Source organism: Macaca nemestrina, chromosome X (genome assembly GCF_043159975.1).
Source record: "Macaca nemestrina isolate mMacNem1 chromosome X, mMacNem.hap1, whole genome shotgun sequence".
Lineage (NCBI taxonomy): Eukaryota > Metazoa > Chordata > Mammalia > Primates > Cercopithecidae > Macaca > Macaca nemestrina.
The window spans coordinates 1,643,037-1,669,760 of NC_092145.1; the positions used below are offsets into that span (position 1 = coordinate 1,643,037).

General features: G+C 61.3%; 1 protein-coding gene across 2 annotated transcripts; it reads right to left on the reverse strand.

Moving 5' to 3' along the window:
• On the reverse strand, positions 1-26,571 carry LOC105467950 (filamin A). 2 transcript variants are annotated; one of them, XM_011717786.3, is made up of 48 exons: positions 26,466-26,571; positions 22,818-23,306; positions 19,762-20,010; positions 19,561-19,658; positions 19,318-19,465; positions 18,570-18,688; positions 18,400-18,477; positions 18,147-18,309; positions 17,863-18,063; positions 17,163-17,300; positions 16,950-17,073; positions 16,641-16,777; positions 16,346-16,539; positions 16,042-16,155; positions 15,805-15,948; positions 14,382-14,505; positions 14,139-14,299; positions 13,963-14,053; positions 13,394-13,563; positions 13,100-13,217; positions 12,714-12,976; positions 11,420-12,017; positions 11,156-11,329; positions 10,908-11,070; positions 10,670-10,830; positions 10,408-10,578; positions 9,894-10,017; positions 9,646-9,802; positions 8,875-9,064; positions 8,692-8,715; positions 6,282-6,529; positions 6,073-6,168; positions 5,838-5,940; positions 5,610-5,750; positions 5,374-5,502; positions 5,013-5,186; positions 4,757-4,918; positions 4,462-4,665; positions 4,233-4,385; positions 4,014-4,136; positions 3,642-3,908; positions 3,345-3,482; positions 3,042-3,157; positions 2,366-2,498; positions 1,490-1,666; positions 1,108-1,326; positions 821-1,024; positions 1-508 (listed from the first exon to the last, which is right to left on the reverse strand). In XM_011717786.3, the coding sequence occupies exons 2-48, from the start codon at positions 23,188-23,190 to the stop codon at positions 321-323; spliced, it is 7,944 nt and encodes a 2,647-aa protein (XP_011716088.1). In that variant the 5' UTR covers positions 23,191-23,306; positions 26,466-26,571; the 3' UTR covers positions 1-320. The 2 variants fall into 2 exon arrangements, with proteins under 2 accessions (XP_011716088.1, XP_011716089.1); XM_011717787.2 differs by lacking the exon at positions 8,692-8,715.
• Positions 26,572-26,724: the final 153 nt, after the last annotated feature.

The window sequence follows — 26,724 nt, forward strand, 5'->3', positions numbered from 1 at the left end:
GAATGGAAGCAAAACTTTATTCCTCTTGGCTGGAGAAGAGAAGTAGTGGGTGGTCGTGTACAGGACCCCCATCCCTCACCCCTCCCAGAACCAAAGAAGACAAGCAGCGCCACCAAATGGCTCCCTCTGCCCAAGTGAAAGCCGAGAGGTCAGCGGCTGGCTGGGGAGGCAGGTGAGCGCAGCACGGCACAGGGCAGGGGCGGCTGCAGTGACAGGCGGGCGGCCAAGGTGGCCCACGGGCCAGGGCTGAGGGGAGGAGGGCGGGGCTGCTTGGATAGTGGGGCAGGCTTGGGGGCTGCCGGCTGGCACTGACCCCAGACTCAGGGCACCACAACGCGGTAGGGGCTGCCTGGGATGTGCTCGTCGCCCCACTTGACCACCAGTGTGTATTCCCCCTTGTCCTTGAGCAGGTAGGACACGCTGTAGAGCCGGCTGCCCACGTGCTTCACCAGGATCTCCTCGCAGGGGGTCCTTGGGCCATGAACCCCCACCAGCAGCATGTTGTTGCCTGAGGCAAGAGGGGTCCTCAGTCACAGGTCCCAGCCCCCTTCCTCCCGCTGGTGTCCTCTCTCCTCTCCTGTCCCTAGCCAGTTCTGGGGTGACAGTTCTCTCTTGCTAAAGAGCTGCCAGCACCTCCCCAACCCAGGCTGGCTCAGCAGATTCCAGTTCCTCCCTGGCCTTTGTTTGAGGGTCCAGGAGGTGGCTCTAGAAGTGACAGCCATACCCCAAAGGTGGTCCCCCCTCTCTCAGATACTGGCCGTCCTGTGATTTCTGGCCTCATTTTGGTGGGAAGGTGGGCCGGGGGCCCGAGTTTGCCCACCTGCTTTGCTGCAGTCTACCGTGAAGCTGCTCTTCTGGCCTATGTAGGCCTTGCTCAGTCCCAGGCCCTTGGCCACCACCTTGGCGGCGTCAGCAGGCCCAGGACCCGGAGCCCCATGCTGGGGGGCGCAGGTGGCCTTGGTCAGAGAGTCTACAAATACTGATGATGTCTCGTGGAGGCTGTGGTTGCTGACGAGACGGGGGCCTGCAGGGCAGAGTGGGTGGGGCTAAGAGGTGGCCATGGTGCCAGGCATTGGGCAGGTACCAACAGCTTGGCCCCAGGCTTACCTGTGACTTTGGCCTTGAAGGGGCTGCCCCCAATGTGATAGGGGCCACCATACTTGATGGAGATGAGGTAGCTGCCAGGTGCCATGGGGGTATAGGTGACACGGTAGCCCTCAGGGCACTCCTGGCAATCCATCTTCACCTTGGAGGGGCCATCAATGGTCACCGACAGGGCACCAGCTCCTGCATTGCTCGTGTTCACGATGAACTCAGCTGGGCTCCCTGGGAGCACAGGAGGTCAGGCAGAGCCAGACTGGTCTGCCTCCCTGTCCTCAGCCACCCAGCACAGGCTTGTCACCTCCAGATGCCTCCCGTTGTCACCAAGAGCTTGGAGGCAGGGGTCTAACAGCTGCATGCACACCTGCAGCCGCACCCCCAGACTTACCTGTGACACCGCCTTCCAGGCCTGCTCCGTAAGCAGACACCAAGCCTGGGTCCCCTCCATGACCGGGCTCCCCAACTCGGATCTTGAAGGGGCTTCCAGGGATGTGGGTGCCATTGAACTTGACGTCAATCAGGTAAACGCCATTCTCCCGAGGGATGAAGCGCACAGCATATTTATCTGAGGAGCAGGGAGCCATGCTGTGGGCCTGGGGCTCCTCCTCAAACCAGCAAATGGTGTCTGAGGAATAGCCTCAACCCTGGCCCTACCCGTTTTGCTGGTCCATCAGTGTGAGCCCAGCCATGCTGGGCACCTGCACCCTGCAGCAGACCTCCCGAGGGCCGAAGCTTTAGACACTCAAGCTGCCCACTGCCAGGGTGCATTGGGACAGAAATCTTTTACAAGCCAAACCCAGGCCTCGCTGCCTCCTAAGAAAGGTTACCGTGAACAACATATCCCCTGCATGTTAACGGGCTCAGAGACAGGCAGGAACTTGCTTCAGGTCACGCAGCTGGGAAGGGCAGGACTAGGCTGTGAAATGAAGCCCACTGGGCTCCTCTTACCCCCAAGGTTGCCCCAGGCCTGTGCACAAGTACCATGGCCATGGCTAAAGGGCCGAGCAGCACTGAGGCTGGACTTTGAGTCTTTGCCTGTGGCGACAGCATGGTACTTCAGGGTAGAAGGCCTTCCTAACAGCCGTGGGCGGCGAGCCACATTCCCAATGGCTTGGGTCACCAATTGGGAAAGGGTTGCTTGGCTTAGGGGGGCCAGGAGATGGGGCCCCGTCTTGGCTGCTTACAGAAGCGGTACCTTCCTTTTGTACTCTCAGCCTGCTTCCAACCAGCAGGGCAGGGCGGCCGGGCGGGGACAGGGCCTCACCTTGGTCAATTTCTGTGACATAGCACTCCTCCAGGGCTCCTGAGGGGCTGTGCACCTTGGCATCGATCGCCCCCTTGGCCCCATTCAGGCTGACTGCAAAAGAGGCTGGCTGGTTGACCTTTAGCCCTGACTCCTGGAAGCACAGCAGACATGGTTAGATGGGGGGCTTGGGCCAGGGCAAGGGCAAGGGAGAAAGGAAAGGCCCCAGGAGCAGGAGGCCCGCGGGTTGCACTTACCCATCTGGCGTCCAACTTGGTTTAAAGAGGGAGAGCCACTGATTTGCAAGGGGCAGGAAGCCACAGGCACACATCCCCACGCCTGCCCCCACACTCTGCCATCGCACACACCCAGGTGGCAGGAAGGGAGGGCGGCCCCACCCTGTGGGCAGCACCCAGCCTTGGCAGGCTGTCCCTCTTTAAACCACAGCCCTGGTGCTCAAGGGGCACAGGCTTCTGTTCAAAGCCTTTAGACCTGAGACACGAGAAAAACTCCACGTGGTGGGCAGGATATTTCCTGCCGACCCCAAGCGTGGGCTGCACCCGGCCAGAGCAGAGGCCTGGAACCCAGAGCTGGGCCAGGGGGTCACTGGACACAGGGCCGAGGCCTGCTCTCTGCGGTAGCTCTGGTCTGTCCGGGCCCAGGAGCCGCAGGTGGGCGGTTTCTCTCAGTGCCTCACCTGAAGGCTAGAAACAGTGAGGCGGCGGGCATCGCCAGACGGAGAAGCCACAGGCACCACGAAGGGGCTGTCGGGAATGTGTTCCTCGTTGAACTTGACTGAGACTTCGTAGTCACCTGGGCAGGGAAAGAGCGTAAGACCGGTTCATCAGCCTTTGGGCCTCCCGCCTCCCACGAACAGCCTGGGTGGCCCTGGGACCTGAAAGTGAAGAGTGAGTGCCACGCAGGGCCATTTGTGCAATCCCTGGGTCCAATACCCACACTCAGGCCCCACCTCCTCCAACCCCAGCCGGGTTCCCAGTACCTGGCTCCTGGACCACATAAGCCACACCACAGGAGCCGTCCTTGCGGTCCTCGAAAGAGATCTCAGCCTTGCTGGGGCCCTCGACAGCAATGGCCAGGCCTCCGGCACCAGCTTCCCGGGTCCAGATACTGAATTCGGCTGTGGGAGAACAGTGTGTCCTCACTGAAGGCTGCTCCACCAGCCTTGGCTCCCTCCAGGCATAGCCAAGGTAGACATGTCTGCCAGCTCCTTCCTCCACCCCCAACCCCACCCCGGCCAACGCAGGAGAGCGAGCGCTCAGCGTGTGAGCAGGCCTACCTGGCACTCCAGCTTCAGCCCTCTCCAGGCCAGGGCCCCCAGCTCGGACCTTGTGGGCTCCCCCTTCCCCTAGGGGCCCCACGGTGAACTGGAAGGGGCTCCCAGGCACGTGCTGGCCCTTGTACTTGACGCTGACTGTGTGTGTGCCCATCTCAGCAGGAACAAAGCGGATACAGTAGGTGTGGTTCTCCCCTTCCACGATCTCGGCCTCATGGCTCTTGCCCGATGGGCTGGTCACCTGGGCTGTCATATCCTGGATGCTAATTTCTGCAGGGTGGGGATGGGCTAGTGAGCAGCAGCCCTGGGCTCCACCCCTCCTCTTGGGGCTGTTTGAGCCCCAGGACCCCTCCCCAGGCTCCCCACAGCCCCTACCAGGGATCTTTAGGCTGAGATCACAATGACTGCCAACGTTGGCCACTGAAGGAGCCCGACGCCTGCGGGTGATGCTCTCTTTCACCCGGCCCTCGCCTGTCACTTTCACAGAGAAGGGGCTGCCTGCAGGAAGAAAGCACGGCCCACGCCCCTCCGGTCACATACCGCATGTGGGCCCTGGTGTAGTGATGGGGGCTGCCGAGGCACTGCTGCACTCACCAGGCACGTGCTGGTCAGCAAACTTGATGTTGATGATGTAGTTGCCAGGCTCTGTGGGGCAGTAGGTGACCCTGCACGTCCCGTCCTCCAGGTCCTCTGTGTTGATGTCCACCTTGCTGGGGCCCTCAATGGACAGGCTGAGCCCACCATAGCCTGCGGAATGGATACCCCTGAGCTTCGGTGCTATGCAGAGTGTTCCCACCCCAGTTGGTGGGCAGCCACTGCCTACCTGCATCTCGGGTATCAATGATAAACTCCGCAGGCTCAAAGGTGTGGCCTTCGTGAAGGCCCTGGCCAGAGACCCGAACGCGACTGGCATCCCCGATTTCCGACTGGCTGATCACCACCGGGATGGGGCTGCTGGCCACGTGCTGGCCGTTTTTCTTCACGTGCACCAGGTGCTCCCCTGTCTCCTTGGGCACGAATGAAATCCCTGGACACAGGGCAGGGCTGTCAGTCAGGGAAGGCGTGGGTTCCCACAGACTGCTGCCTTTCTGAAACCCCTGGACTCTTCGGCCACTTACCCACGTGGCCATTACGCAGCCGCTTCAGCAAACAGGGCTCCTCCCGGCCTGAGGGCGGGACCACAGTGGCCGTCAGCAGGCTGAGATCCGTCTCTGAGATGTTGATGGGGATGTCGGCAGCAGAGCCCACCTTTAGGTGGGACATACGCATGGAGTCGTCACCTGGTGGAGGCAGGCCAGCCATCACTGTGTGTCCAGCCATGGGAGACCATGCCCATCCTGCCACCCGTTTGTCACTGCTCCCAGTGCCACCCACCTGTGACCCGGGCCGTGAAGGGGCTGCCTGGGATGTGCTGTTCATTGTACTTGACTAGGATGCTGTAGTCACCCGGCAACACAGGCAGGTAGGAGACGCTGCATGTCCCATCCTGGTTGTCAGTGCAGCTGATTTCTGCTTTGGACGGGCCCTCGATGGCCAGAGACAGGCCCCCTGGAGAGAGCCGTGGGTGAGCATGGGAACTATGCTGGGGACACTCCAGTTGGCCTACACTGAGGAGCCCCAATGGCCAGGGCAGCAGGGCAGGGAGCCCCATTCAGGAGTATCTCCTGAGTCCAGCCCTTAGCCCGGTGAGGGCATCCCGGGCACAGAGCAGGTCAAGACCGGAGCTATTGCTCACCCTCTCCTGCATCCTTGGTGTTGACGGTGAAAGTGGCAGGCTTGTTCACTACTCCGTGGGTGAGGCCAGGTCCATAGGCAGTGACATGGCCGCAGTTGACATAATCCACATAGAACTGCAAGGGGCTTCCTGAGGCAGGAAGAAGGGCCTTGTGGAATGGCAGCCTCATGTGTCCCCCAGTCCCATCTCTCTGTGAGGTGGTGGCAGTGGATTGGGCAGAGGCAGGGCAGGCCCACCTGGGATGTGCATGTTGTCATAGCGGATGTCCATCTCGTGCAGGCCAGCCTCACTGGGTGCATACCGTACGGTCACGGTGCCATCTTTGTTGTCAGTGATGGCAGGCTGTGCCACCTTGCCTGAGGGCATCCGAACCTCCCCTGTGGGGCAGGGGGCTGAGGTCAGGGCAGCTCATTGGCACAATCTGGCCTCCTTGGCTCCCGAGCTCCTTCCTAGTCCCCACTCACCTGTGATCTCACCCTTCTTGATGGTGAAGGGGATGACAAGGTCAAAGGGCCTCAGGCTGGTCATATCCAGCCCATTGACACCCACCAGGGGCCTCTCTGGAGCCTGCAGTGGAGACACAGGGCATGGGTGAGGGGCCGTGGGAGGATCTGGGGGTCCCTCCTCACACATAATAAAATAGGGCCTCACAGAACACCCAGCTGGCTAGCCCCAGTGTCCCTAGCTGGCTAGGCGTACCCAAGTCTGCTGACCGCCCTGGGCGTAGGTATACTGTGGGGCCAGCTGCTGAGACCGTAGCGGGGGCTGCACCGAGGGCTGGTCCCCAGCCAGAGCCTGCAGGGCAAAGCAGAGAGCTGCTGGAGAGTCTGTTGTCACAGAGGGGCCCCAGGGGAACAGGCCAGGACCTGCCAGACGCCCCTGCTGACCTACCCCCCACCCCTCCTCACCGTCACTTGGAAGGGGCTGTTGGGCACGTGCTCGCCACCAAAGCGCACACAGATAATGTATTTGCCCGGCTGGGGGGCCGTGTAGAAGATGTCAAAAGTGCCGTCCTCATTCTCCACCACGTCCACATCTACCTCTGAGCCATCAGGCGTGCACACGGTGCATGTCACTTTGCCTTTGCCTGCTGCCTTAGTGTCCACGGTGATCACCGTCTCCTCCCCAATCTGGATGGTGGGGCCGATGCCAGCACCTGGTGGGGCAGGGTGGGTCCCCAAAGGGGGGCCAGTGTGTGAGCTTGGGCTCAGGTTGTTCCCATCCGCCTGCCGCCCACACAGGCCTCTCATTGCCACCACCAAGCACAGCCAGGCCGCCCGGCCTCTTGCCCCTCCAAGCTGGGATGGCGAGTGGTTTCTCAGAAGGCAGGAAGGATTCTCCTGACCACCTCAAGTGCCCGTGTGGGAGGGGCCCGACGGTAGCACCCAGGTGCCTGGGAGGAAAAGGAAGGGCCCACTCCAGCCTAAGTGTTGACAGCCACTCCCTTGCCTACTCAGCCTCATCCAGCACCACGGCCCACACTGCTGAACGTCAGCATCTGGCTGGGTACACGGCTGCCTGCACCCCTGTGGCCTGGCCCCGGCCCCCATTGCTGTGTGTGGACGCGGTGAGGCAGAGTCCTGCTGCAGCGTGGGGGGACGTGACACTTGCCTCCCCACCCCCCAGGCCTGATGGTGAAACCGGAGTTTCCTGACAACTGAGAAGGCTCGCGGTGAAAAGCAGCCCGGTGCAGGCAGGAGTGGGAACGGGGAAGCGGAAGGCAGTGGGGTTAGCACCCGAGTAGCGCAGTGCAGCAGGCTTGGCAGAGCGGGGACAGCACCCAGGGAGACAGGGAACAGGAGGCCCAAGCTACAGCCACCACTGCTGGGTTGCAAGGGCAGAGCAGCTGAGCAGGCTCCAGGGCCCCAGAATGCCCGAGGAAAGGGGAGAGACAGTGACGTTATGATCTGGAGCTCCGCCGTGGAGGCTTGGGGGGCTGTGGGCTGTGAGGCCTGGCAGTGACAGTGTCCCCTGCAGCCTGGCCTCCTGCCAGGGAAGCAGCCAGGAACACGAAACCCACTTGAAGGCCAAGCTCGAGGGGCTCTGCCACCAAGTCCCGCTATCGGCCGAGGGCTCCTGCTGCACTAGGCTCCATGCTGGCCTGCTGCGGCCAGGCAGCTCTCCCGAGCTCCAGACCTGGCTGCCTGCTGCCCACGCTGCCCTGGGAGGCTTCATTCATGCCCACCCCATGACATCTAGTTAGTGTCTTGGACCCCAACCTCACAGGTACCCAACTCTCCCCACTTTCCCTGCCCAGCTCCCGGCTGGCCATCCGCAGGTCTGAGCCACTCCATCCTCAAAGTATGCCTCCTAATTTGGCTCTCACTGAAGCCCCCTGGCCACCAAGCTTGCCGGAGAGCAACTTCAGCACCGCCCCCCTCCCTGTCTCCATTCTGCAAACAATAGCCAGGGAAATGAGGTTACTGAGTCTTGCTCCCACCCCCAAAGCCCCCAAGGCCCTGCAATCAGCACTCCCCAGCCTCCCCAGCCCTGCACACACACGCCTGTCACATCAGATCCTACCTACGGCCTGTTCTATAAAGCCATCTCGCTCCTGCTGCAAAACTCTAGCCACCCTCTAACCCTTTCCTTAGCCACCTTGCCCAAATGCCAGGCCTGTAGCCTCTCATCAGCATTCCCGGGTGTCCCTGGCTGGGGCAGGTGACCCTCCATGCCTGTTGGGGAATGTCTGAATAACGTCACTGCTGGGAGATGGGGGAAGGGGGAAGGAGGGAGACGGGTCACAGAATGCACTTTGGGGCTCTGAGGCTGGGCCGGGCCCCGCCATGCTGGCCGCCCAAGCAGTCGATACTGGCGCTACTGCACTACCAGCCAGCCCCACCCGCTCATGCACCTCCCCCAGCCCGGGACGCAGAGGCCCCTGGAAGGTGGGGATGGGGGTCTGTGGATCTGGCCAGGGCTGGGGCTCCCACTGAGTCAGGGAGACCCCTTGTTCCCTCAGCCCACACAGGAACCCTTGTGCTTCCCTGGGTGCCAAGATCCCGAGACCCCAAAGTCCCCAGTGGGGTGCCTCTCAGGATGCACCTCACCCCAAAGCTCTCAGCTGCAACCCGAGTTCTCAGATGGGGAAATAAAGGCCCAGAGAGGGGGAGAGCCGGAGCGGTCATGCTCAGCTCTGGAAGCCTCCCTGGGCCCTCGCCCTCCAGCCCACAGCCTCATCTTCTGCGCCCCCCCCCCCCAACTCTGTCCCTGCCTAGAGCTGCAGCTGGAACTGTCCTGGGAATCGGCTCCAAGAGGAAAGGAAGTTGCCCCTCTGGACAAGAGGGGCATTGGGAGTGGCCCCAGCAAGCAGCTTACCTAGCCCGTGACCTCCGATTGACACTGAGGTGAGAAGGCAGAGAGCAAGGAGAAAGGTCAGGTGAGTCACTCAAGGGGGCAGCCCCCACTCCCACACGCCGCCCCAAGCAGCGAGCCCTTGCACACAGGCACAACCCAAGCCCCGTGCCGAGTGCCGCAGCGGCCAACGGCAGGCTGGCTCACCTGTGACTGTGCACTTGCTGGCGTCCCCGGTGGGCACGGCACGCACGCGGTACGGGGAGAAGGGGATCTCGTCACCACCATACTTGATGAGGATGGTGTAGCGACCCGTCACATCTGGCACATAGGCCACTGTATACGTGCCGTCATGGTTGTCTTGGATGTGTGTCTTCTTCGGCTTGCCTTCCGGATCCTGTGTGGCAGAGGCAGGGGAGGCAGCTGGCTCAAGACCAAGTAGCCCCAGGCCTGCCTCAGGCGCTCCTGGAAAGCGCCCAGCGTGGCTGCTACAGGGACAGCCCCTGGGCCTCAGGCCTCTCAACTGCTATGGCCCAAAGGGCTGCCTGCACCTGGCAGAGTCCAGAATGGAGACTAAAACATCCCACACTCCCCACATGACAATAGGCACAGCCAGGGAGCTTGGCACCCATCCTCAGCCCCAGGGCCTGTCCAGCACTAGGAGGAGCTCACCTGGGTGTTCTCAAGTTTTTATCCTATACCTGCCCCATGAGAATATTACAGGTGGGGAAACTGAGGCACAAAAGGCTTTGGTGACATGCTCAAAGTTAACAGCAAGTACATGTCTGGGGAAGCCTGTGCCTGTCACCACTATCCTAAGGTAGTCACAACCTTATAGCGAACCAAAGACAGGGGCCCTGTCCTTCCCTGCCCGCCTTGGTGCAGCTCCCCAGGGATATGACACTGGCCACCACAGCCCACACTCCAGCCTCCCAGGCCCAGGCCCCCTTGCCTCCCCTGCTTGTTCCTGGAGCTCACCGTGATCTGGACAGCCAGCAGGCCCTCCCCAGCATCCTTTGCATCGATGGTGAACTCCACGGGCAGGCTGGCGGGCACGCCAGTGGTGTTGAGTCCGGGGCCACTGGCCTTCACCTTGCTGGCATCATGAGTAGGCAGCACCTTGACCTTGAAGGGGCTGTGGGTATGGGTGTTGTGACGAGCAGTCAGACAGGTTCTCAACATCCAGCCTGGGCTACTCCCCACAGGCAGCAGGCCCTGCCTCTTACCTCCGGGGCACCTCTTCATCTCCATACAGTACTGAGATGCTGTAGGGCCCTTCTCGGCTGGGCACATAATTGACGGTCTGGGTGCCATCAGCGTTGTCCACCACGTCCACTGGCTCCACCAGGCCTGGCCCCAGCCCCAGGGACAGAGCCTCAGCTAGTCTCCTAGGCCTCCATTCCTATCCCACCACACTGGACTGCCAGGACTCAGCCCCAGGCCTAGACCTCGCTTTATCCTCATCCGCCCGACCCTGGGAATAGCCTTGACCCTCTCTGACACAAAAGACACCCATCTGGGTGCCAGCTGGGAACCTTGCCCGCCTGCCTTCCTGCCACATCTGCTCAGTGACCAAGTCCCATCTGCTCTACCTCCTCTAAGTCCCCTCCTGGATGCACTGTCATCTGAGGCTCTTCCGAAAACACCTGTACACTTGCACTCTGGGCCTCCAGTCTCCTTTCCCAGCCCTCAGAGGACACTGCCCTCCCGACCCCCGGCTCCAGGCATGCAAACACTGACCTTTGGGCCCTTGCACTTTGACCTGCAGTGGGGCCACACCAGCCTTGCTTGTGTCCACCTGGAAGGACTGAGGAAGGTTGGCACGAACCATGCCTGGGCTCAGGCCGGGCCCAGAGCACTTGACCTTGGACGCATCTGTCACATCATGCACAGGGACCTTGAAAGGACTGCCTGAGGGTTGGGGCAAAGGTATGGCAGCTGTATGAGACAGGGTGGGGAGGAGCAGACAGTCCCAGCCCTGCCCTGGCTGCCACCTCCTCACCTGGCACTTGATGGCCACCATAGGTGACATTGAGGCTGTAGGTGCCAGCCTCATAAGGAATGTACTCAACTGAGCAGCTGCCATCCTTGTTATCCATGCAGGACATCTTGGCCTCGGAGGGGCCCTCTACAGCCAGGCCCAGGCCGCCCGTGCCAGCTCCCCTGGTCCAAACAGACAGCCAGTCATTCCTGGGGTTCCCAGGCCTACTGGCCACCCAGGCTCCTGGGGGCTCCCTCACCTGGTCTCCACAGTGAACTTGTTGGGCTTGTTGGTGGTGCCACTTTGGATGCCTGGCCCATGGACACGCACCCGGGAGGGGTCGCAGCCCTCAGTCACGGGCACCTGGAAGGGGCTGCTGGGCACGGGGCTGCCGTCGTAGGTCACGTCCACCGAGTGCAGTCCTGGAGGAGTGCAGGCCAGGTCAGGAGGAGCCCGGGCCACCCCACCCACCACCGTCCACCAGCCTGTGGGAGCCCCAGCACGCACCCTCCTCGTAAGGCGTGTACTCCACTTTGTACGTGCCGTCGCCTCGGTCCTGAACGTAGGTCTCTGTCAGGTTGCCTGAGGGGTTGGCCACACGGGCCTTGACGTGCGGCCCTCCGGTCTGTGTCAGAGCCCGGGCGTCCACACTGAACTCAGTGGTGGCCTCACGGAAGACACCTGCAAAGGGACACAGAGAGGAGGCTTGGGGCTCTGGGGTTCTGGTCCCTGTGTCCCCGCTGCCACATACCCCACGGCAGGGCAACTCACCCTGGCCCTCAATCCCAGGCCCGTAACACTGGACGCCGGAAGTGTCCACTGCGGGCTCCACCTGCAGCTTGCTGGGGAAGTTGGGCACAGGCTGGCCGCCGTACTTGATGGTGACAGTGTAGGCCCCGGGGCAGAGAGGAATGTATGTGATAGTGTGCGTGCCGTCGCCGTGGTCCTGGATGTACACCTCGGCTGGCAGCCCCGCCTCTGAGCAGATCTCAATGGTCAGCTCTGCACTGCCTGCACTCGAGCAGTCTACTTGGAATTGGCCCACTTCCCCAGCGGTGGCCCGCTCCAGCCCAGGGCCTGAGCACTTGACTTTGGATGCGTCAAAGCAGGGAACCACATGGGCCTTGAATGGGGAGCCAGGGATGTGGGTGTCAGCGAAGAGGATGTTGATGTTGTAGTCCCCGGGCTCGGTGGGCACATAGGACACGGAACATGTGCCGTCCCCGTTGTCCAAGCACTCGAGCTGTGCCTCGCAGGGGCCCTCCACTGTCAAGCCCAGGCCACCTGTGCCGGCGCCCTTGGTGTCAATGGTGAAGCGGGCGGGGGAGCCTGCACTGCCTCCCTGCAGCCCCGGCCCAAACGCCTTCACCTGAGGGAAGAAGGGGTCAGGAGCCAAGGCCATGCTATGCCCCTGACCCCAGACCTCCTGCCTGACTCTCCACCTGCCTCCCCTTGCCCTGGCTTCCTGCCCTCACCAAACAGGGATGCTGGCGGGCCCAGGCTGCCTGCCAGATGGGCCATCCATCAGTCATAAGGACAAAAAGGAGGGACGGGCGCGGTGGCTCACACTTATAATCCCAGCCCTTTGGGAGGCCAAGGCAGGTGGATCACCTGAGATCAGGAGTTTGAGAACAGCCTGGCCAACATGGTGAAATCTCGTCTCTACTAAAAATACAAAAATTAGCCAGGCGTGGTGGCAGGCACCTGTAATCCCAGCTACTTGGGAGGCTGAGGCAGGAGTATCGCTTAAAGCCGGGAGGCGGAAGGTGCAGTGAGCCGAGATCGCGCCAGTGCACTTCAGCCTGGGCGACAGAGTGAGACTCTTTCTCAAAAAAAAGAAAAAAAAAAAAGAAAAAAAAAATGCTTTAACCCTGATGACTTTTTGTGGGTTTCTATTTCCCTCCTCCCCTTTACTCTCACTTAAACTGGGTCAAGGTTAACAGTCTGTCTCAGAAAAAAAAAAAAAAAGGAGGATTGAGGGCAGGTCTGGAGAAGATGGGGTGCTCTCTGGGCCCTCAGAGAACACAGTAGGTTCTACCCTTAGGGCCTCCCATACCCCAGTTACCTTGCTAGGCTTGGTAGGGGCCACAGCTTCCACAGGAAAGGGGCTGCCAGGCACAGGCACGCCGTCATAGGTCACCTCCACCTCATAGGGCCCTTCCTCACGAGGCACGAAGCGCACCACACTGTTGTCAGCTCCTAGGCCTGGCTCCACCTTGCAGGGCACTGCTGCACCTGAGGGGCCCACAATCTTGGATGCCACTTTGCCTTGACCACCAGCACCCTTTGATTTGACTGTGAACTCCTGGTCTTTGCCAACGTCCACCTCTGTAGAAACGATGAAGGGAAGGAGAGAGACATGACACCCAGCTCAGTCAATCCCTGGGATGACACTCGGGCTCGGGGTGCCTATGTGACAAGGCCTTTGCGACAAGGGCCCCAACTACTTACTCTCTCCCAGGCCAGACACCTTGATCTTGCTGAGGTCCAGGCTTGGAGATACTGCCACCGAGAAAGGGCTCTTAGGGATGGGATCCCCTCCATAAGTGACATTGACGCCTACTGGACCCTAGGAAGGGTGCAGAAGGGAAGGGGGCATTTAGAGACACTAGAATTGCTCCCCAACCCCCTCCTGGGCCTCCATGCCTGCCCTTTCCCAGGTAAGGAATGAGGGTGGGCAGTAAGTCCCTCGGAGCTGCGTGAGGAGGCTGGGAACTCGGTCACCGTCGTGGAGGGCGCGGCTACCTGCTGCACAGGCGTGTACTTGACTGCGTAGGTGTTGTCATGGTGGTCGATGATGTCCACGTCTCGCACTGCATCCCCCTTGGTGAGTCCTGAGAACTGGACGTCCAGCTTGCCTTTGCCAGCGGCTTTCGCATTGACTGTGAAGTGGGTGGGCTTGCCAAGCTCGACACCTGAGGAACACATAGGGACCGTGTAGGGGCACCCTGCCCTAAGCCCTCCTACCCTTTTTTTTTTTTTGAGACGGAGTCTCGCTCTGCTGCCCAGGCTGGAGTGCAGTGGCCGGATCTCAGCTCACTGCAAGCTCCGCCTCCCGGGTTCACGCTATTCTCCTGCCTCAGCCTCCCGAGTAGTTGGGACTACAGGCGCCCGCCACCTCGCCCGGCTAATTTTTTGTATTTTTAGTAGAGACGGGGTTTCACCGTGTTAGCCAGGATGGTCTCGATCTCCTGACCTCGTGATCCGCCCGTCTCGGCCTCCCAAAGTGCTGGGATTACAGGCTTGAGCCACCGCGCCCGGCCGCCCTCCTACCCTTGATGCCCCACAACCTGCCATGGGGTACCTGTACTCACCAGTGCGACTGAGGCCAGGGCCCTCAGCCTTCACCTTACTGGCGTCATGAGAGGGCTCCACCTTGACTCGGATGGGGCTGGTGGGCGTGGCCTGCAGGCAGTGGGAGGAGAAGGCCTTAGAGGAGGGCAGACATTATCTGCAATGACATCTTAGCGGTCAGGAGCACAGCACTCACCTGGTCAGCAAAGAGGACCATAATGGTGTAGCTGCCAGCCCCCCGGGGTGTGTACTTGACCGTGAAGGTGTCATTGTCGTTGCGGATGATGTCGAAGTCGATGTCAGCTTCAGCGGGACCTACCACTCCAGGGGCACACTTGATACCGATGCTGACATCCCCTGCGGCAGGGAGAGGAACGGAGGCTGAGACCTCGCAGGGACATCCCAGCCACCTGCCCTCCCACCTACAGCCAGGCCTTACCCTGGCCAGCCTCGGCGCAGTCCACAGTGAAGTAGGTGGGCTCGTGGGCCTTGAGCCCTGTCTTGGCCACTCCGGGGCCATATACTTTGACCTTGTTGGGGTGGCTGCCAGCTCCCACATTCACCTGTAGGGCACAGGGGCAAGGGTAAGGGCATGAGCAGCCTGGAGGAGACTCAGAGGCTCCCTCGGCTACACTGGCAGGCACACAGAATGGCCCAACTGCCTTGGGAAGAGCCTGGCAGTTCCTCAGTTGACCACAGAGGGACTGGGTGATGCTCCAGGTCACTCCGAGGCAACTACCCAAGAGAAATGAAAGCAAACGTCCATGCAAACACCTGGACCCACTGTTAACAGCGCTGTTTATGATCACCAAAGGCAAGCCCATCCTCGATATCTGTTAGCAAGTGAACAGACAAATGGAATGTGGTCTGGCCACACGATGGAGTATTATGCAGCCATAAAAGGGAATGAAGCGGCCAGGCATGGTGGCTCACGCCTGTAATCCCAGCACTTTGGAAGGCCAAGGTGGGTGGACCACCTGGGGTCAGGAGCGCGAGACCAGTCTGACCAACAAGGAGAAACCCTGTCTCTACTAAAAATACAAAATTAGCTGGGCATAGTGGCGCATGCCCAGCTACTCAGGACGCTGAGGCAGGAGAATTGCTTGAACCTGGCAGGCGGAGGTTGCAATGAGCTGAGATCACGCCACTGCACTCCAGCCTGGGCAACAAAAGCAAAACTCCGGCTCAAAAAAAAAAAAAAAAAAAAAAAAGAAAAAAAAAAAGGCTGGGCACAGTGGCTCACGCCTGTAATCCTACCACTTCAGGAGGCTGAGGCGGGTGGATCACAAGGTCAGAAGATCGACACCATCCTGGCTAACACGGTGAAACCCAGTCTCTACTAAAAATACAAAAAATTAGCTGGGTGGGTGGCAGGTGCCTGTAGTCCCAGCTACTCGGGAGGGTGAGGCAAGAGAATGGTATGAACCTGGGAGAAAGAGCTTGCAGTGAGCCAAGATCGCGCCACTGCACTCCAGCCTGGAAAACAGAACAAGACTCTGTTTCAAAAAAAAAAAAAAGAATAAAAATTTTAAAAATAAATAAATAAGATAATAATAAAGGAACGAAACACCAAGACATGCTAAACGTGAATGAAAACACAGTAAACTTCGTGGTGAGCGAAAGAAGCCAGACACAAAAAGCCATGTGGCACGCGGTTCCGTCTATAGAACATGTCTAGGACAGGCAAAGCCACAGCAGAAAACAGGTTAGTGGTCACCAGGAGCTGTGGGACAGAGGAGTCAGGATGGCGTGGAGTTTCTTTCTGGGATGATGTGAATATGCTCCACTCACTTGAAATGGATGAACTGTGTGCTATGTGAATGCTATCGAGATGGACTAAAGGCTGCTGGAGGTTGACTCACCCTGAAGGGGCTGTTGGGGATGCTGACGCCTCCCCAGGACACCATGGCTGTGTGCTTCACTGGCTTCCTGGGCACGTAGGAACAGCTGTAAGTGCCGTTGCCATTGTCCTTGACCAATGCCTCCACAGGGCAGCCTTCATTGTCCTGTCAGGCAGGTAGGAGCAGGTGGCCTGCTGGTCAGTGCCCAGGCCTGGGTACCCACACCTGCCCTGCCCCCAACACCCATGGGCACTCTACCTGGACTTGGACCCGGAGTGGGGCCTTGCCACCGTGCTTGGCATCCACTGTGAACTCTGCTGGCTTGTTGACAGCCACACCTGTCTTCTCCAATCCAGGCCCACGTGCCTTCACCTAGTGGGAGACCACCCAGCTGTCAGGGGACCAGGTCTAGGCTGCCTGAGCCACAACCCAGGCAGGGTGGCCAGGGACACAGTGCCAGGAATACTGCTGGGGATACCAGCCCAGGACCCGGGCCCACCCCCACCGGACCCCAAGCAGGAGCAGCAGGATGAGACTTAGGCCATCGCTGCCTGCTCTTTACCCTGTCTGGGTGGAAGTCCTGGGGTGCATCACGGATGTCAGCCATGAAGGGGCTGAGGCGGATGTCGTCACTGTTGCACAGCACGTGAACGGCATACTCGCCAGCCTCCTGCGGCCAGTAGCGCACATCACAGGAGCCATCACCCTTGTCGTCACATTCGATCTTGGCCTGCGATGGACCTTCCACCGAGAAGCCTGACAACAGCCAACAGTCCCCTCAGTGCCCTGGAGCCTCAGGGTGGGTTGTCCTTGCCATCGTCTGTCCCCAGGTGCCCATGGTGCAGCCCCCAACTTACCCAGGGTGCCCACGTCGTCCCCAATAGCCTCCACCACAAAGTCTGCTGACTTGCCAACGACGCCGCCCTCCAGCCCAGGGCCCCATGCCCGCACCTTCTGATTGCCACACTCGGTGCCCACCTTCACCTCGAAGGGACTGCGAATGGGAGAGCCACACAGGAACACCAAGAATCACTACATGAGCCAGCCTGGGCCCCACTGTGGCGGCCAGGCAGGAAGAGCCCGTGTGGCCCCTCATCATCAGGTGGGGAGGCAGGAGGAAGAGGCAGAATGTGCAGAGCTGGGAGAGGGATGCCTGGGGGCCTCACCTGCGCCCAATGTTCTGACCGCCCCACGTGATGGTGACGATATAGGTCCCAGGGACCGTGGGGTAATACTCGAAGCCATACACGCCATCCCCCAGGTCCTTCTGCTTCACGCGCTCCTCTCCCTCTGCGAAGACAAGGAGGGCCTCAGGCCTGCCCAGCAGTGAACCTGGGGGCTGCCGCCACCCACCCTGGCCTGGCTCCAGGCCAACTTACTGGGGCCCTTCACGGTGACCTTCAGCTCCCCACTGCCAGCGCCCTTTGTGTACACCTTGAAGTCGGCTGTCTCCTTCACCCGCACACCCTTGGGCTGGAGGCCCCGGCCGACTGCCCGGCAGGCACTCGGGTTACAGGCTGTAGGCAGAGGGGCCAGCTGAGCACCAGCAGCTCGGCTGGGTGACCCCTCCCTTGCCTCCTGCAGGGTGGGGCTGTCAGGACTGGAGGGTCCCTCAGAGTTTGGTTGGAGGGGGACATGCAAGAAAGAACTGGAAGGAACCGTGACCCCAGTAACTGTGGCCTGGGCCAGGACATGGCAGGCCTCCTCCCACCTGCTACACACCAGCCCAGAACCCCCACCCTCCCTTCCAAGAAGAAGACAGATCCAAGTACCGTTGACCCCGTGAGCAGAGCAGAGAGCAGCAGGTTTCTAGACAGCTGGAGCGAGCTCTTCCAAAGGTGAAAGCGTGAGGAGAGAGATGGAGAGGGGCGAGGAGAGGAGAGAGATGGAGACGGGCGAGGAGAGGAGAGGAGGAAGGACCCCAGCAGGGGAGGAAAGACAGCAGGTGCCCAGACAGTGGAAGCTCAAAGAGTAGGCGCCCTGGGGTGGGCTGCAGCGGGACTGGACCAGGGGGCTCCCCCTCCTGTGGGAGGCCCAGACTGCAGTACCACAGCAGAGGGCGGTCAGGGCCGGGCCTACCTTGGCCAACAGTGACAGTGTAGGGGCTGCGAGGGATGGGCACGCCGGCAAACGTGACGTGCACGGTGTGGACACCCTCCATGGTGGGCTGGTAGGTGCAGCGGTATGTGCTGTCGCCCCGGGCCTCCAGCTGAGGCTCTACCGTGCCCTTCTGTCCCGCGGGGTCCTGGATCACAACCTCAACCTCGCCCGTGCCAGCTCCTGCCACAAGGCACCTGCTTAGCTCCCCGGCCCCAGTGTGGCTCTCCCCACAGACCAGCCGGGCCTCGGCAGCCTCCCCTTACCTGCTGTAAAGATCTCAAAGTAGGTGGTCTTGTTGGCGATGTTGCCACTGGGCTCCAGGCCGGGGCCTTGGGCTGTCACTTTGCTGGCGTCACCCTGTGACTTATCCACATACACCTCGAAGGGGCTCTTGGCGATGTGCTGGCCAGCAAATAGCACAGTGACCTGTCCCCAGAAGGGTGGGCCGTGAGGGTAGGCTAGGGACCTCCAGCCACCGCCTGAGGTCACAAGCCTCCCCACTGGCCAAGGGCTCACCTTATGAGTCCCCGTCACCTCGGGGACGTACCAGACAGAAAAGGTGCGGTTCTTGTCATTATTGGCAGTCACTTTTGCCTGCAGTGGGAAGGAGCCTGTGAGCCTTCGCTAAGAGCAGCCCCACTGAAAGGGAGTGCTGCGGGGTCTCCGCTGCCAGCAGCTAGCCCTACCTCCTCCTGGTGTCCGGCCGGGTCCTCCACGTACACCAGCACCTCTCCCTGGCCGGCACTTCTAGTCTCCACAGTGAACTCCGCCCGCTTCTTCACCATGTTGCCTGTGGGCTCAATGCCTGGCAGGGGAGGGCAAGCCAACCACAGGCCAGTTGTTAGGGCCACAGCCTCACCCCTCCACCCCTCAGCCCTGGATGCTAAGGGAGGCGGGCAAGAGCACCGGTGGCATGCCAGCCCCCAGGCCTCTGCAGGCTCAACGCCCCTCCCTGCTGGCCCCTAAGTCAGGCACATTCCAAACTGGGCAAGTTCATTCAGTGTGAGCTGCGGCACAAAGCCCGGCCTCGGGACCCAGCTGTGCTCTTGCCGCTGGGACAGGCCTGTGCCTGTTTTCTGGAACATTCATTCTCACCGCACTGGGCCCTTGTTCCTGTGTGAGCTGTGACTGGGTTTTAGGTCCCTGTTACTGAGTTCTGGTTCATCTCCATGTATAACAGAGACCACTGGGTGCTACCTCCCCGAGGACCTCACGCTGCAGGTTTCTGTGACTGGAGGAACGTTTTGGCATTCTCTTGCCTACTCAGTGGAGTGTTGCCACTAGTCCCGACCCACTCCTGTCTGACTTTTGGGTGGCCTGATCACCTAGCCACCATGTAACCCAAGACCCCTCGGGACCTCCACGTTTGGATGGGACACTGTCTTACGGGTAAGACATTGGCACATGGGTGCACCCCTGGCTGGGCTCCCTCACCTGGCCCGTAGGCACGGGCTTTCTTCGGGTTCAGTTTGGGCCGCAAGGGTGCCCCTGGCTTCAGCTTGGCCTTGGGGAACTGGGACAGGTAGGTCATGACAGAATGCTCATCCACGTTGGGGTCCACAATCTCCTCGGGGGTGATCACCTGTCACGGGCAGAAAACAGGAGCCATCGGGCCTCCGAGTCTCTCCCAACTGCCGATCCGGCCCCTACAGCCGCAGACAGGCCGGGCAGGTGTACCTGGGGGATGCCTAGCCAGTCATCCGCCTGCTGCATGGCCTCTCGCGCATTATTCACAGGCTTGCTGGCATCCCAAGAGTCCCAGTCAGGACACAGGCCTATGGCACAAGGAAGGCTGTGAATCCGGGGGCTACAGAACCCCCTCAAGGGCCACCCATGGGCAACCCCAGCCCAGTCTCTCCTGCCTCTGTGCCCCCTCACCCGGGGCACAGCTGTCGACCAGGGCACCCAGGGCCCGGCCGCTCTGCCAGTCCCGGCTGAAGTTGGTGATGGGCAGCTGTGGCAGCTTGTTCTGGATCCAGCCCAGGAGCCTCTGCTTGGGGGTCTGCTTCTTGGCCTCCTCATCCTCCTCCTCATCCCACATGGGCATGGAGATGGAGTAGTGCAGGATCAGGGTCCAGATGAGGCCCAGGATCAGCTTCAGGTTCCCGTCCACGATGGCCTTGCTGTCTGTGAGTACAAGAGTGGCTACACTGGGCACACAGCTGTGCGGGAGGGGCCGCTCCCAGGCTTTGGGGTCATGGTCTGGTAGCACGGGATGGGGGGGGCCAAGGAGGAGGGAGACACCCCGTCTTGACCAGTGGTAGGATGTGGATGAGGCCCTCTCTGCCCAGCATCCCAGGGGGTGTTCAGAAGTAAAGGAGACTTTGGGGTGAGGGGAGATACCCACAGACATGCGATGATAGCAGGGTATGATTACTGCCAGAAGCCCTGGGCCCAGAGGAAGGGCAGAGGGCAGACCCAGCCCACAGATGGTCAGCTCTGGAGAACAGCTGGACAGTGTCCACAGCTGCCAGAGCAGGGGTCTGCCACCCGCCTCAGGGGCCTATGGGGAACCAGGAGGAGGAGATTGGCTCCAGCTGGCCCAGAATCCAGGGCCCATGACCTGGAGTGGGGCTGGGGCTGAGGAAGAGGAAGACGGGTGGCCCTGGGTGGTTGGGAAATACAACTGTTGTTCCAGGGTGGGTGGGGTGAGGCAGGGGAAGTGGGGGAGTTGGGCAAACACCCTTTGGGTAAAGGAGTGTGACCCCCACCACCACCTCCACTTCCTCTACCACCTCGAAGACCCAAGCTTGGAGCTGGGAGGCCACAGGCCCGGCTAGGGGAGAGGCCCAGAGCCCAAAGGAACCAGCAGTTGGGCCACATGGCCCTGACTCACTGGGGCCCATCGGGAGATGCCGGGCTGGCAGCAGGAGACACTGTGGGAACCCCCTTGCCACCCACTGCCTGACCCACTTGCCACCTAACGGGCCTGGGCCTCGGCAGGCTCGCCACAGGGGAAGTGGTTAGGGCGGGTCCCCGACACCCCCCATTGCCATGGCAACCCTGCTGGGCTCTGGGCCCCACCCAAAGCTACTTCTGGGTCTCAGGCTCAAGGCAGGACGGTTTGGGCTTTCTAAGAGCTCATCTTTAGAAGCTCTGTCAGCCTCTCCCATAATCAGACAAAATACTTCTCTGGTGAGTCAACTAGGGGGTGGGTCTATGAGGAGGGGCTGGGCCGTCCACGGCAGCTGCTTCCCAGCCCAGCAGGCAGCACCTGGAGGGCCAGGTGGGCCGCTCAAAGTAGAGTGGCCTCCCCAGTTCCCAGATTGGTCCTGGCCCCACGAGGCTGCCTTTCACTCTCCCTAAATGGCAGCGGGGAGAGGGGCTCAGAGAGGACTGAGGGTGCAAGGCCAGGGAACAAGGCCAGCCAGGGCTTCCCATCAGGCCCCCACCCCAATCCAGCCTGAGACCCCTTAACGACCCCCACACCGGGAGCAACCAGGCCCACCAGGTCCATGTTAGGCCAACCTACTCCGTCCCCATCCCCCTCCCAAAAGAGAGTGTGAAGGACCAGGGCCCAGGGCTGGGAGACTGCCTGGCTGGATGGCCCCGCCCCATCCCACCCCCTTTCCCCAGCCCCCGGGCCAGCCAGCCCCTCCCTCCCCTAATCACTGCTGCTTTCCAACATTTTTTTGCCTTATATGGCAAAGCTCTGGGAACTAGGCCTGCTCCAGCCAGCTCACAAGGAGGAGGGGAGCTGGGAGGAGGGAGGAGACCCCCCCCAAAGAACTGGGGTGTGGCCCGCCTCCCCACATCCGGTCGCCCCCCCCACACACCATCCAGGACTCTGAAATGACTCAGCTTGGCTAGACTGAGGCTGGGACTTGGGGGGGTGGGCCTGCCCCTCGCCTCAACTGGCATTCCAAAGAAAGAACTTCAATTCTTGGGATCTGCCCTCTGAGTGGCTGGGGGAACCCAAGTCTTGGTCCCTCACTTTCTTGGGTTCAGCAAGGGCCATTCCAGAGCTGCAGGGATAACTGGAAGGCCTCTCAGTTCTGAAGAAGAGAAGAATCATCATCCTTCTCCTCTCCCTGTTCAACGTCACCCCCAAGTCACCCGTTCTGGTGCCTGCCCTTCCAAGCAGCCCCTATCTTGAGAAAGAACTGGGATGCTGCAGCAGGCCTGGTCAATGCCAGCCTCTCCAGTCCAGTGACACAGACACTGGGCTGGCACAGTGCACGCCGGAGCATCTACCAACCAACTCCTGCGTGCTATACGCAGAAAAGCAAGGCCAACATGGAAGCAAGAATTTGTCCCAAGATGAACAGAAAAGTTGGCGTCCAAGTAGTCTACAAGCTAGGTCCCTCAGTCAACCACGCCCAACTCCGGGTACAGTTTTGCTAACTACGCTTCTTTCTGGCCCCCAGGTTCCCTGTGTGTGTGGGGGAGGTAGATCTAAACTGGTGGTTGGAGCCATCTCCGATGGGCGACGCATCCTCCAGGGACAGAAAGAGCCCAGAGTCCTAGACAATGGGACGCACGAGCTCCAACCCACACTTTAGAAACAAGGGGAGTCTGAAGCCAGAGGGCCCTCTCTAAACAGCTGTGGGGGGAGCCTGGGCCTCCTCCTCCTCGAGGATGGGGCGCAGGGCCAGAGCCTGCCCAGTGCCCGACCCCCCAGGCCCACTCCCACCGCGAGCACATCTGCGGGGGCGCGGCCTGCTGAGGATGTGAGTTCAGCCTGGGCGCCGGCCAGCCGGGGCGCGGCGGGCGGGGGCGCGTAGCGGTTCGCACGCCCGGCCGGTCAGCCCGCCAGCCCGCGCGCCTTTGTTCTCCAGGCCCGCGTGGAGCAGACCAGCCGGGGGCCTCGGGAGCTGCGCCGCAGCCCGGAAGGAGGTGGTTTGGAGGGGTCCGCCCGGGGGGATGGAAGGACGCACGGAATTCCCGCCCCCGCCCGCCCGCCCGCCCGCCCGGCGCTTCGGGGCGTCCCTCACCTATGGACACCAGTTTGATGCTCTCGCGGTCCAGGAACTCGAGCGCCACCGACACATTCTCAAGCTGCATTTGGCGGAAAGTGGGCCGCTGGTTGTGCTTGCGGTGCATCTTCTTCTGGCTGAGCACCTCCAGCAGCGCGATGAGCCGCAGCCCGTCGCTCAGGTCCGTCTGCAGGTTGGCGATGCGCTTGCTCACGCACTTCAGGTGCTCGTTGCACCAGCGCGTGAAAGTGTTCTGCTGGATCTTCTTCCACGGCGCGTCCTCCGCGAGGTCCTTCTCGGTGGCCGGCATCTCCGCGTCCCGCGTGTCAGCGCCACCACCCGGAGCCGCGCCTGCTGCGCTCTGGCCCGCCCGAGAGTGGGAGCTACTCATTTTGAGGCGCGAGAAGCCGGGGGGGCGGTGCTGCAGCCTCGGCGAGGGGACGGCCCTTTAATTAAAGTCGCAGGCACCTCGGCGCGCGGGAGGCGAGGAAGGAAGCAGAGGTTGCGCTGCGGAGAGAGCGAGCCCTTTAAATGCGGGCGGAGGGCGGGGCCAGGGGGCGGGCCTCCTGCGGGGAGGGGCCGTGGGGTGGGGCTTCGGGGGCGCGACTGCCCCACCCCGCCCCGCCCGTTGGAATGCCCCCACTAGGCCCCGGGCTTTGGCTGATCAGACGTGAAACCCGGGCTCCGGGGTGGGTCGCTGGGCCCTGGAGTGGGCAAGGATGCTCCCAGCCCCGCGGCCTCGCGTTGGCGCTGCAGGAAACGCGCCCCAGAGCGAGGAAAGGCTGAGCAGTATCTGGCGCGGGACTGCTTGGCCTGCAGCCGGCGCGCCTTACAAGGGACTTTCCTTCCCCAGGGCTCCTGCGAGGGGTGGGGTGGTTCTCGTCCCTAAGTCACTTGGGCTCTGCCCCGTCCCTGCACAACCCTACCCTCCCACCGTCATCCCCTTTCCCCGGGCCCCCAGGGCCTAGGGTTCCCGGGCGGCATCCCGGTCCGCCGCCCCGGCAGCGGCGGGAAGGGGCCAACCCTAAGAGCGAACCCCTGGAGAGCGGCGGCCCCGGACCAGGCACTGCCGAGGGCCCTTTGTGTGCGCATCACCTGGGAAGCGGCTGCAGGGCAAGGCCTGCGCCTACGCGGTCCCCGCAGACCCCCTGCCACGGGCCTGCCTTCCCAGTCTGTAGGGCCCTCGCCTGCGCACCTGTGCCCGCTGCTTCCCACCGCCTCCCTCTCTGCTTCCCTCCACCCGGGAGGATATGGAGCACTGGGCCAGGAGGCCGCCGACACTCCAGGAGCAAGCAACCTTTGAAGGGGTCCGGGCGTGCCAACGGGCACGCCAGTGGGCGCGGGCAGAGGGTGCCGTGCGATGTGTGCAGAGACGTGTGCCCACCTAATCATTCATGCCAGTTCACCCGGAGCACTGGGGGGAGTTGAAGCCGGGGTCCTCTCCTGTCGGAAAGGCCCCTGAGCCCAGCATGGCCAGCCAGGGGACAAACGGGAGTGGCATTCCAGACCCAGAGGGGCCTGCTCAGCGGTTCCCATAAGACTTGTCAGACTCTGAACACCTGGGTCTGGGTGGGCTTCGGGTGTGGTGGCAGGTGCAGAGGAGGCCTGAGGACAAGGATCAGGGGCCTGGGGTGTTGTGTCCCCAGAGCAGTGGGGGCTATTCACTCAAAATTTTCTGGTAGATAACTCTGGAGATGGTGCAGCGGCTGCTGTGCTGAGATGTAGACTGGGACCAGGGAACTGTTGGGGATGCTCACTGCTACTATCTTCAGCCAGAAGCCAGCCTGCCTATGGCTTCCTCCCCAGCATGCACTCCCTCTCTCAGTCCTCGGTACCTCCCCTCTCCGGAATGTTTCCTCCTCTGAGTGTTTTTTTCTAGGAAGGCAGGTATCTGTCCCTCCTGCTCAATTCTAGTAATAATTAATTTATCTGCTAAAGACCAGTGAGAGGAGGAGGCTCCGGCTTGGCCAGCACGTCATGCCCAAATATGGTTGACTCTCCTGTAGCCCTAGTTGTCTACATGACATGTGGTCAGGCTGTGTGTGATCCACCCAGCACATTCACTTCGGGGCTGCCTGTGGCCCCACTGGTTTTTCCCACTAGTGGTGGTGTTAGGGGGTGCAAATGGCATTTTCCAGTACTGAGGCCAACCCCTGTATATTGTCTCCTCTCCTGACGACTTTGAGACACACCTGCACCAAGTGCACCTGGGCGTCTGGGAGCTGGGGTGGAGGTGGGAGGGAGGACTGGAAAGGAAGGAGCCATACAGATCCCTCCCTGCCAGGCCCCATTCAAGACAGGTTTGAAGTTGTCCTTCTGGTCCCCCTGCCCCATGGAAAGCAAGTTCCCAGGCACGGAATTCCATCGAGAATTTACTCTCCACTAAGGGCCATTGAGTTGGGTTGTCTGGGTTCATTCCTTAATCTTCAGAGCTCAGGGAAACTGAGTCAGAGTGACCAGTAGCCAATTCCAGCAGAAAGGGTGTCAGGAGATGGGTGCCCTGTCTTCCAGCCCTAGCTTTTCCCTATTTAGAGGAAACAAGGAATGGGCGTGTAGAGGGTTCTTGTCCCTAGAACATAGTATCACCGCCAGATGTCGCCCGATCCCAGAGCCCCCAGATCGGGCAGTCCTGGGAAGCCAAAATCCAGCTCTTTCATATTTTCCCTTATTTGGAGTAGATTCTTGGATGTTAGACACACCCCGCCCACCACACCACCCCTGGCCCTCAGACCCCAGGCCAGACCCTCCCACTGGGAGGTATAGCCCAAGCCCAGGGGCTGTTCAGCTGGGATCCCTAAGGAGCCATTTCCAGGCCTGTGTAGCCAGGGGGCGCAGGAGGGAAGGAAGCAGCAGATTGGCAAGGTGAGAAGAGACCTGTGCTGGCAAGTCCAGGTGCGGCAGGTGAGGCTGCCCATTCCCAAGCTCCCACCTCGGCAGTGTACTCAGAGCACTTACAAATGGGTCTGCCAGTGGACTTTAACCTACTTTGCCTGGCCCCAGGTGGCATGGGAATCTGGGGACATTGCTGGTCACATCCTGGCTGGCAGTGCGCATCCAGCTCAGAGCCGATCTGGGATATGGCCCAGGGCCCGACCAAGGAACCTGGCCTGGCCTCAACCTCACCATGGCCGCCATGGAGTACAGCAGCCCAAGAACCAGCTCCCCTTTGCCCAAAGCAGCTGGTGTCCCGTGGACTCGAGCCAGCAAAGGACACGCTGTCCCCCTCCCAGTGGGCACACTGACTGAGAAGTGTCCTTCCAGGTGGCCACTCACCCTGAGTCCACACAAGTTCCTGGTGTCAGGGCCCTTCTCTCTCAGGCATGCAGTCTGTTCATGGGCACCCATGCAGGCACCAGTTTCCTGGCAAGTGCCCAGACACCCTCTTTCTCTAGGGGACCCCCCCATGGCCTCAGGCTCCCACATTCGTGGGCACAGACACGGCTCGTGGGTCAACTAGGGAAGACATTCTCTGGACACTCACTCCCAGATGTCAGGGGCGCCTCCATCGGCTCACGCATCCCAGCTGAACCTGGCCCGGACCTGGGCGCGAGCTGGCGCCTGCGTTCTCGGGCCTCTGTGCCCGCCTTCTCCAACCCCGCCCCCGGCCGACAAGGAGCGCGGCGACCCTACGGCGCAAGGCGCGAAGCCGGGCCGCGGAGACCTCACCTGCTGTCCCTGAGAGCGACCGGTGGCCGGTGACCGCGGGGTGGCGCCCGGATCGCCTTCGCGCCCGCGCCGGGCGCCTCGGGGTTCTGTCGGCGTCCGCTGCGCGCGACGCGCCTCCACGCGAATGGGCCGCCGCCGCCCGCCTTCTTGTTGGCCGCATCCCCGCCCCGCGCCCGCCCCGCGCCCGGCCCGGCCTGGCGAGAAAGCCTTAATTGGTAAAATTGCCCAGGAGCCCGGGACGGGTGCGTGGGGGGCGGGG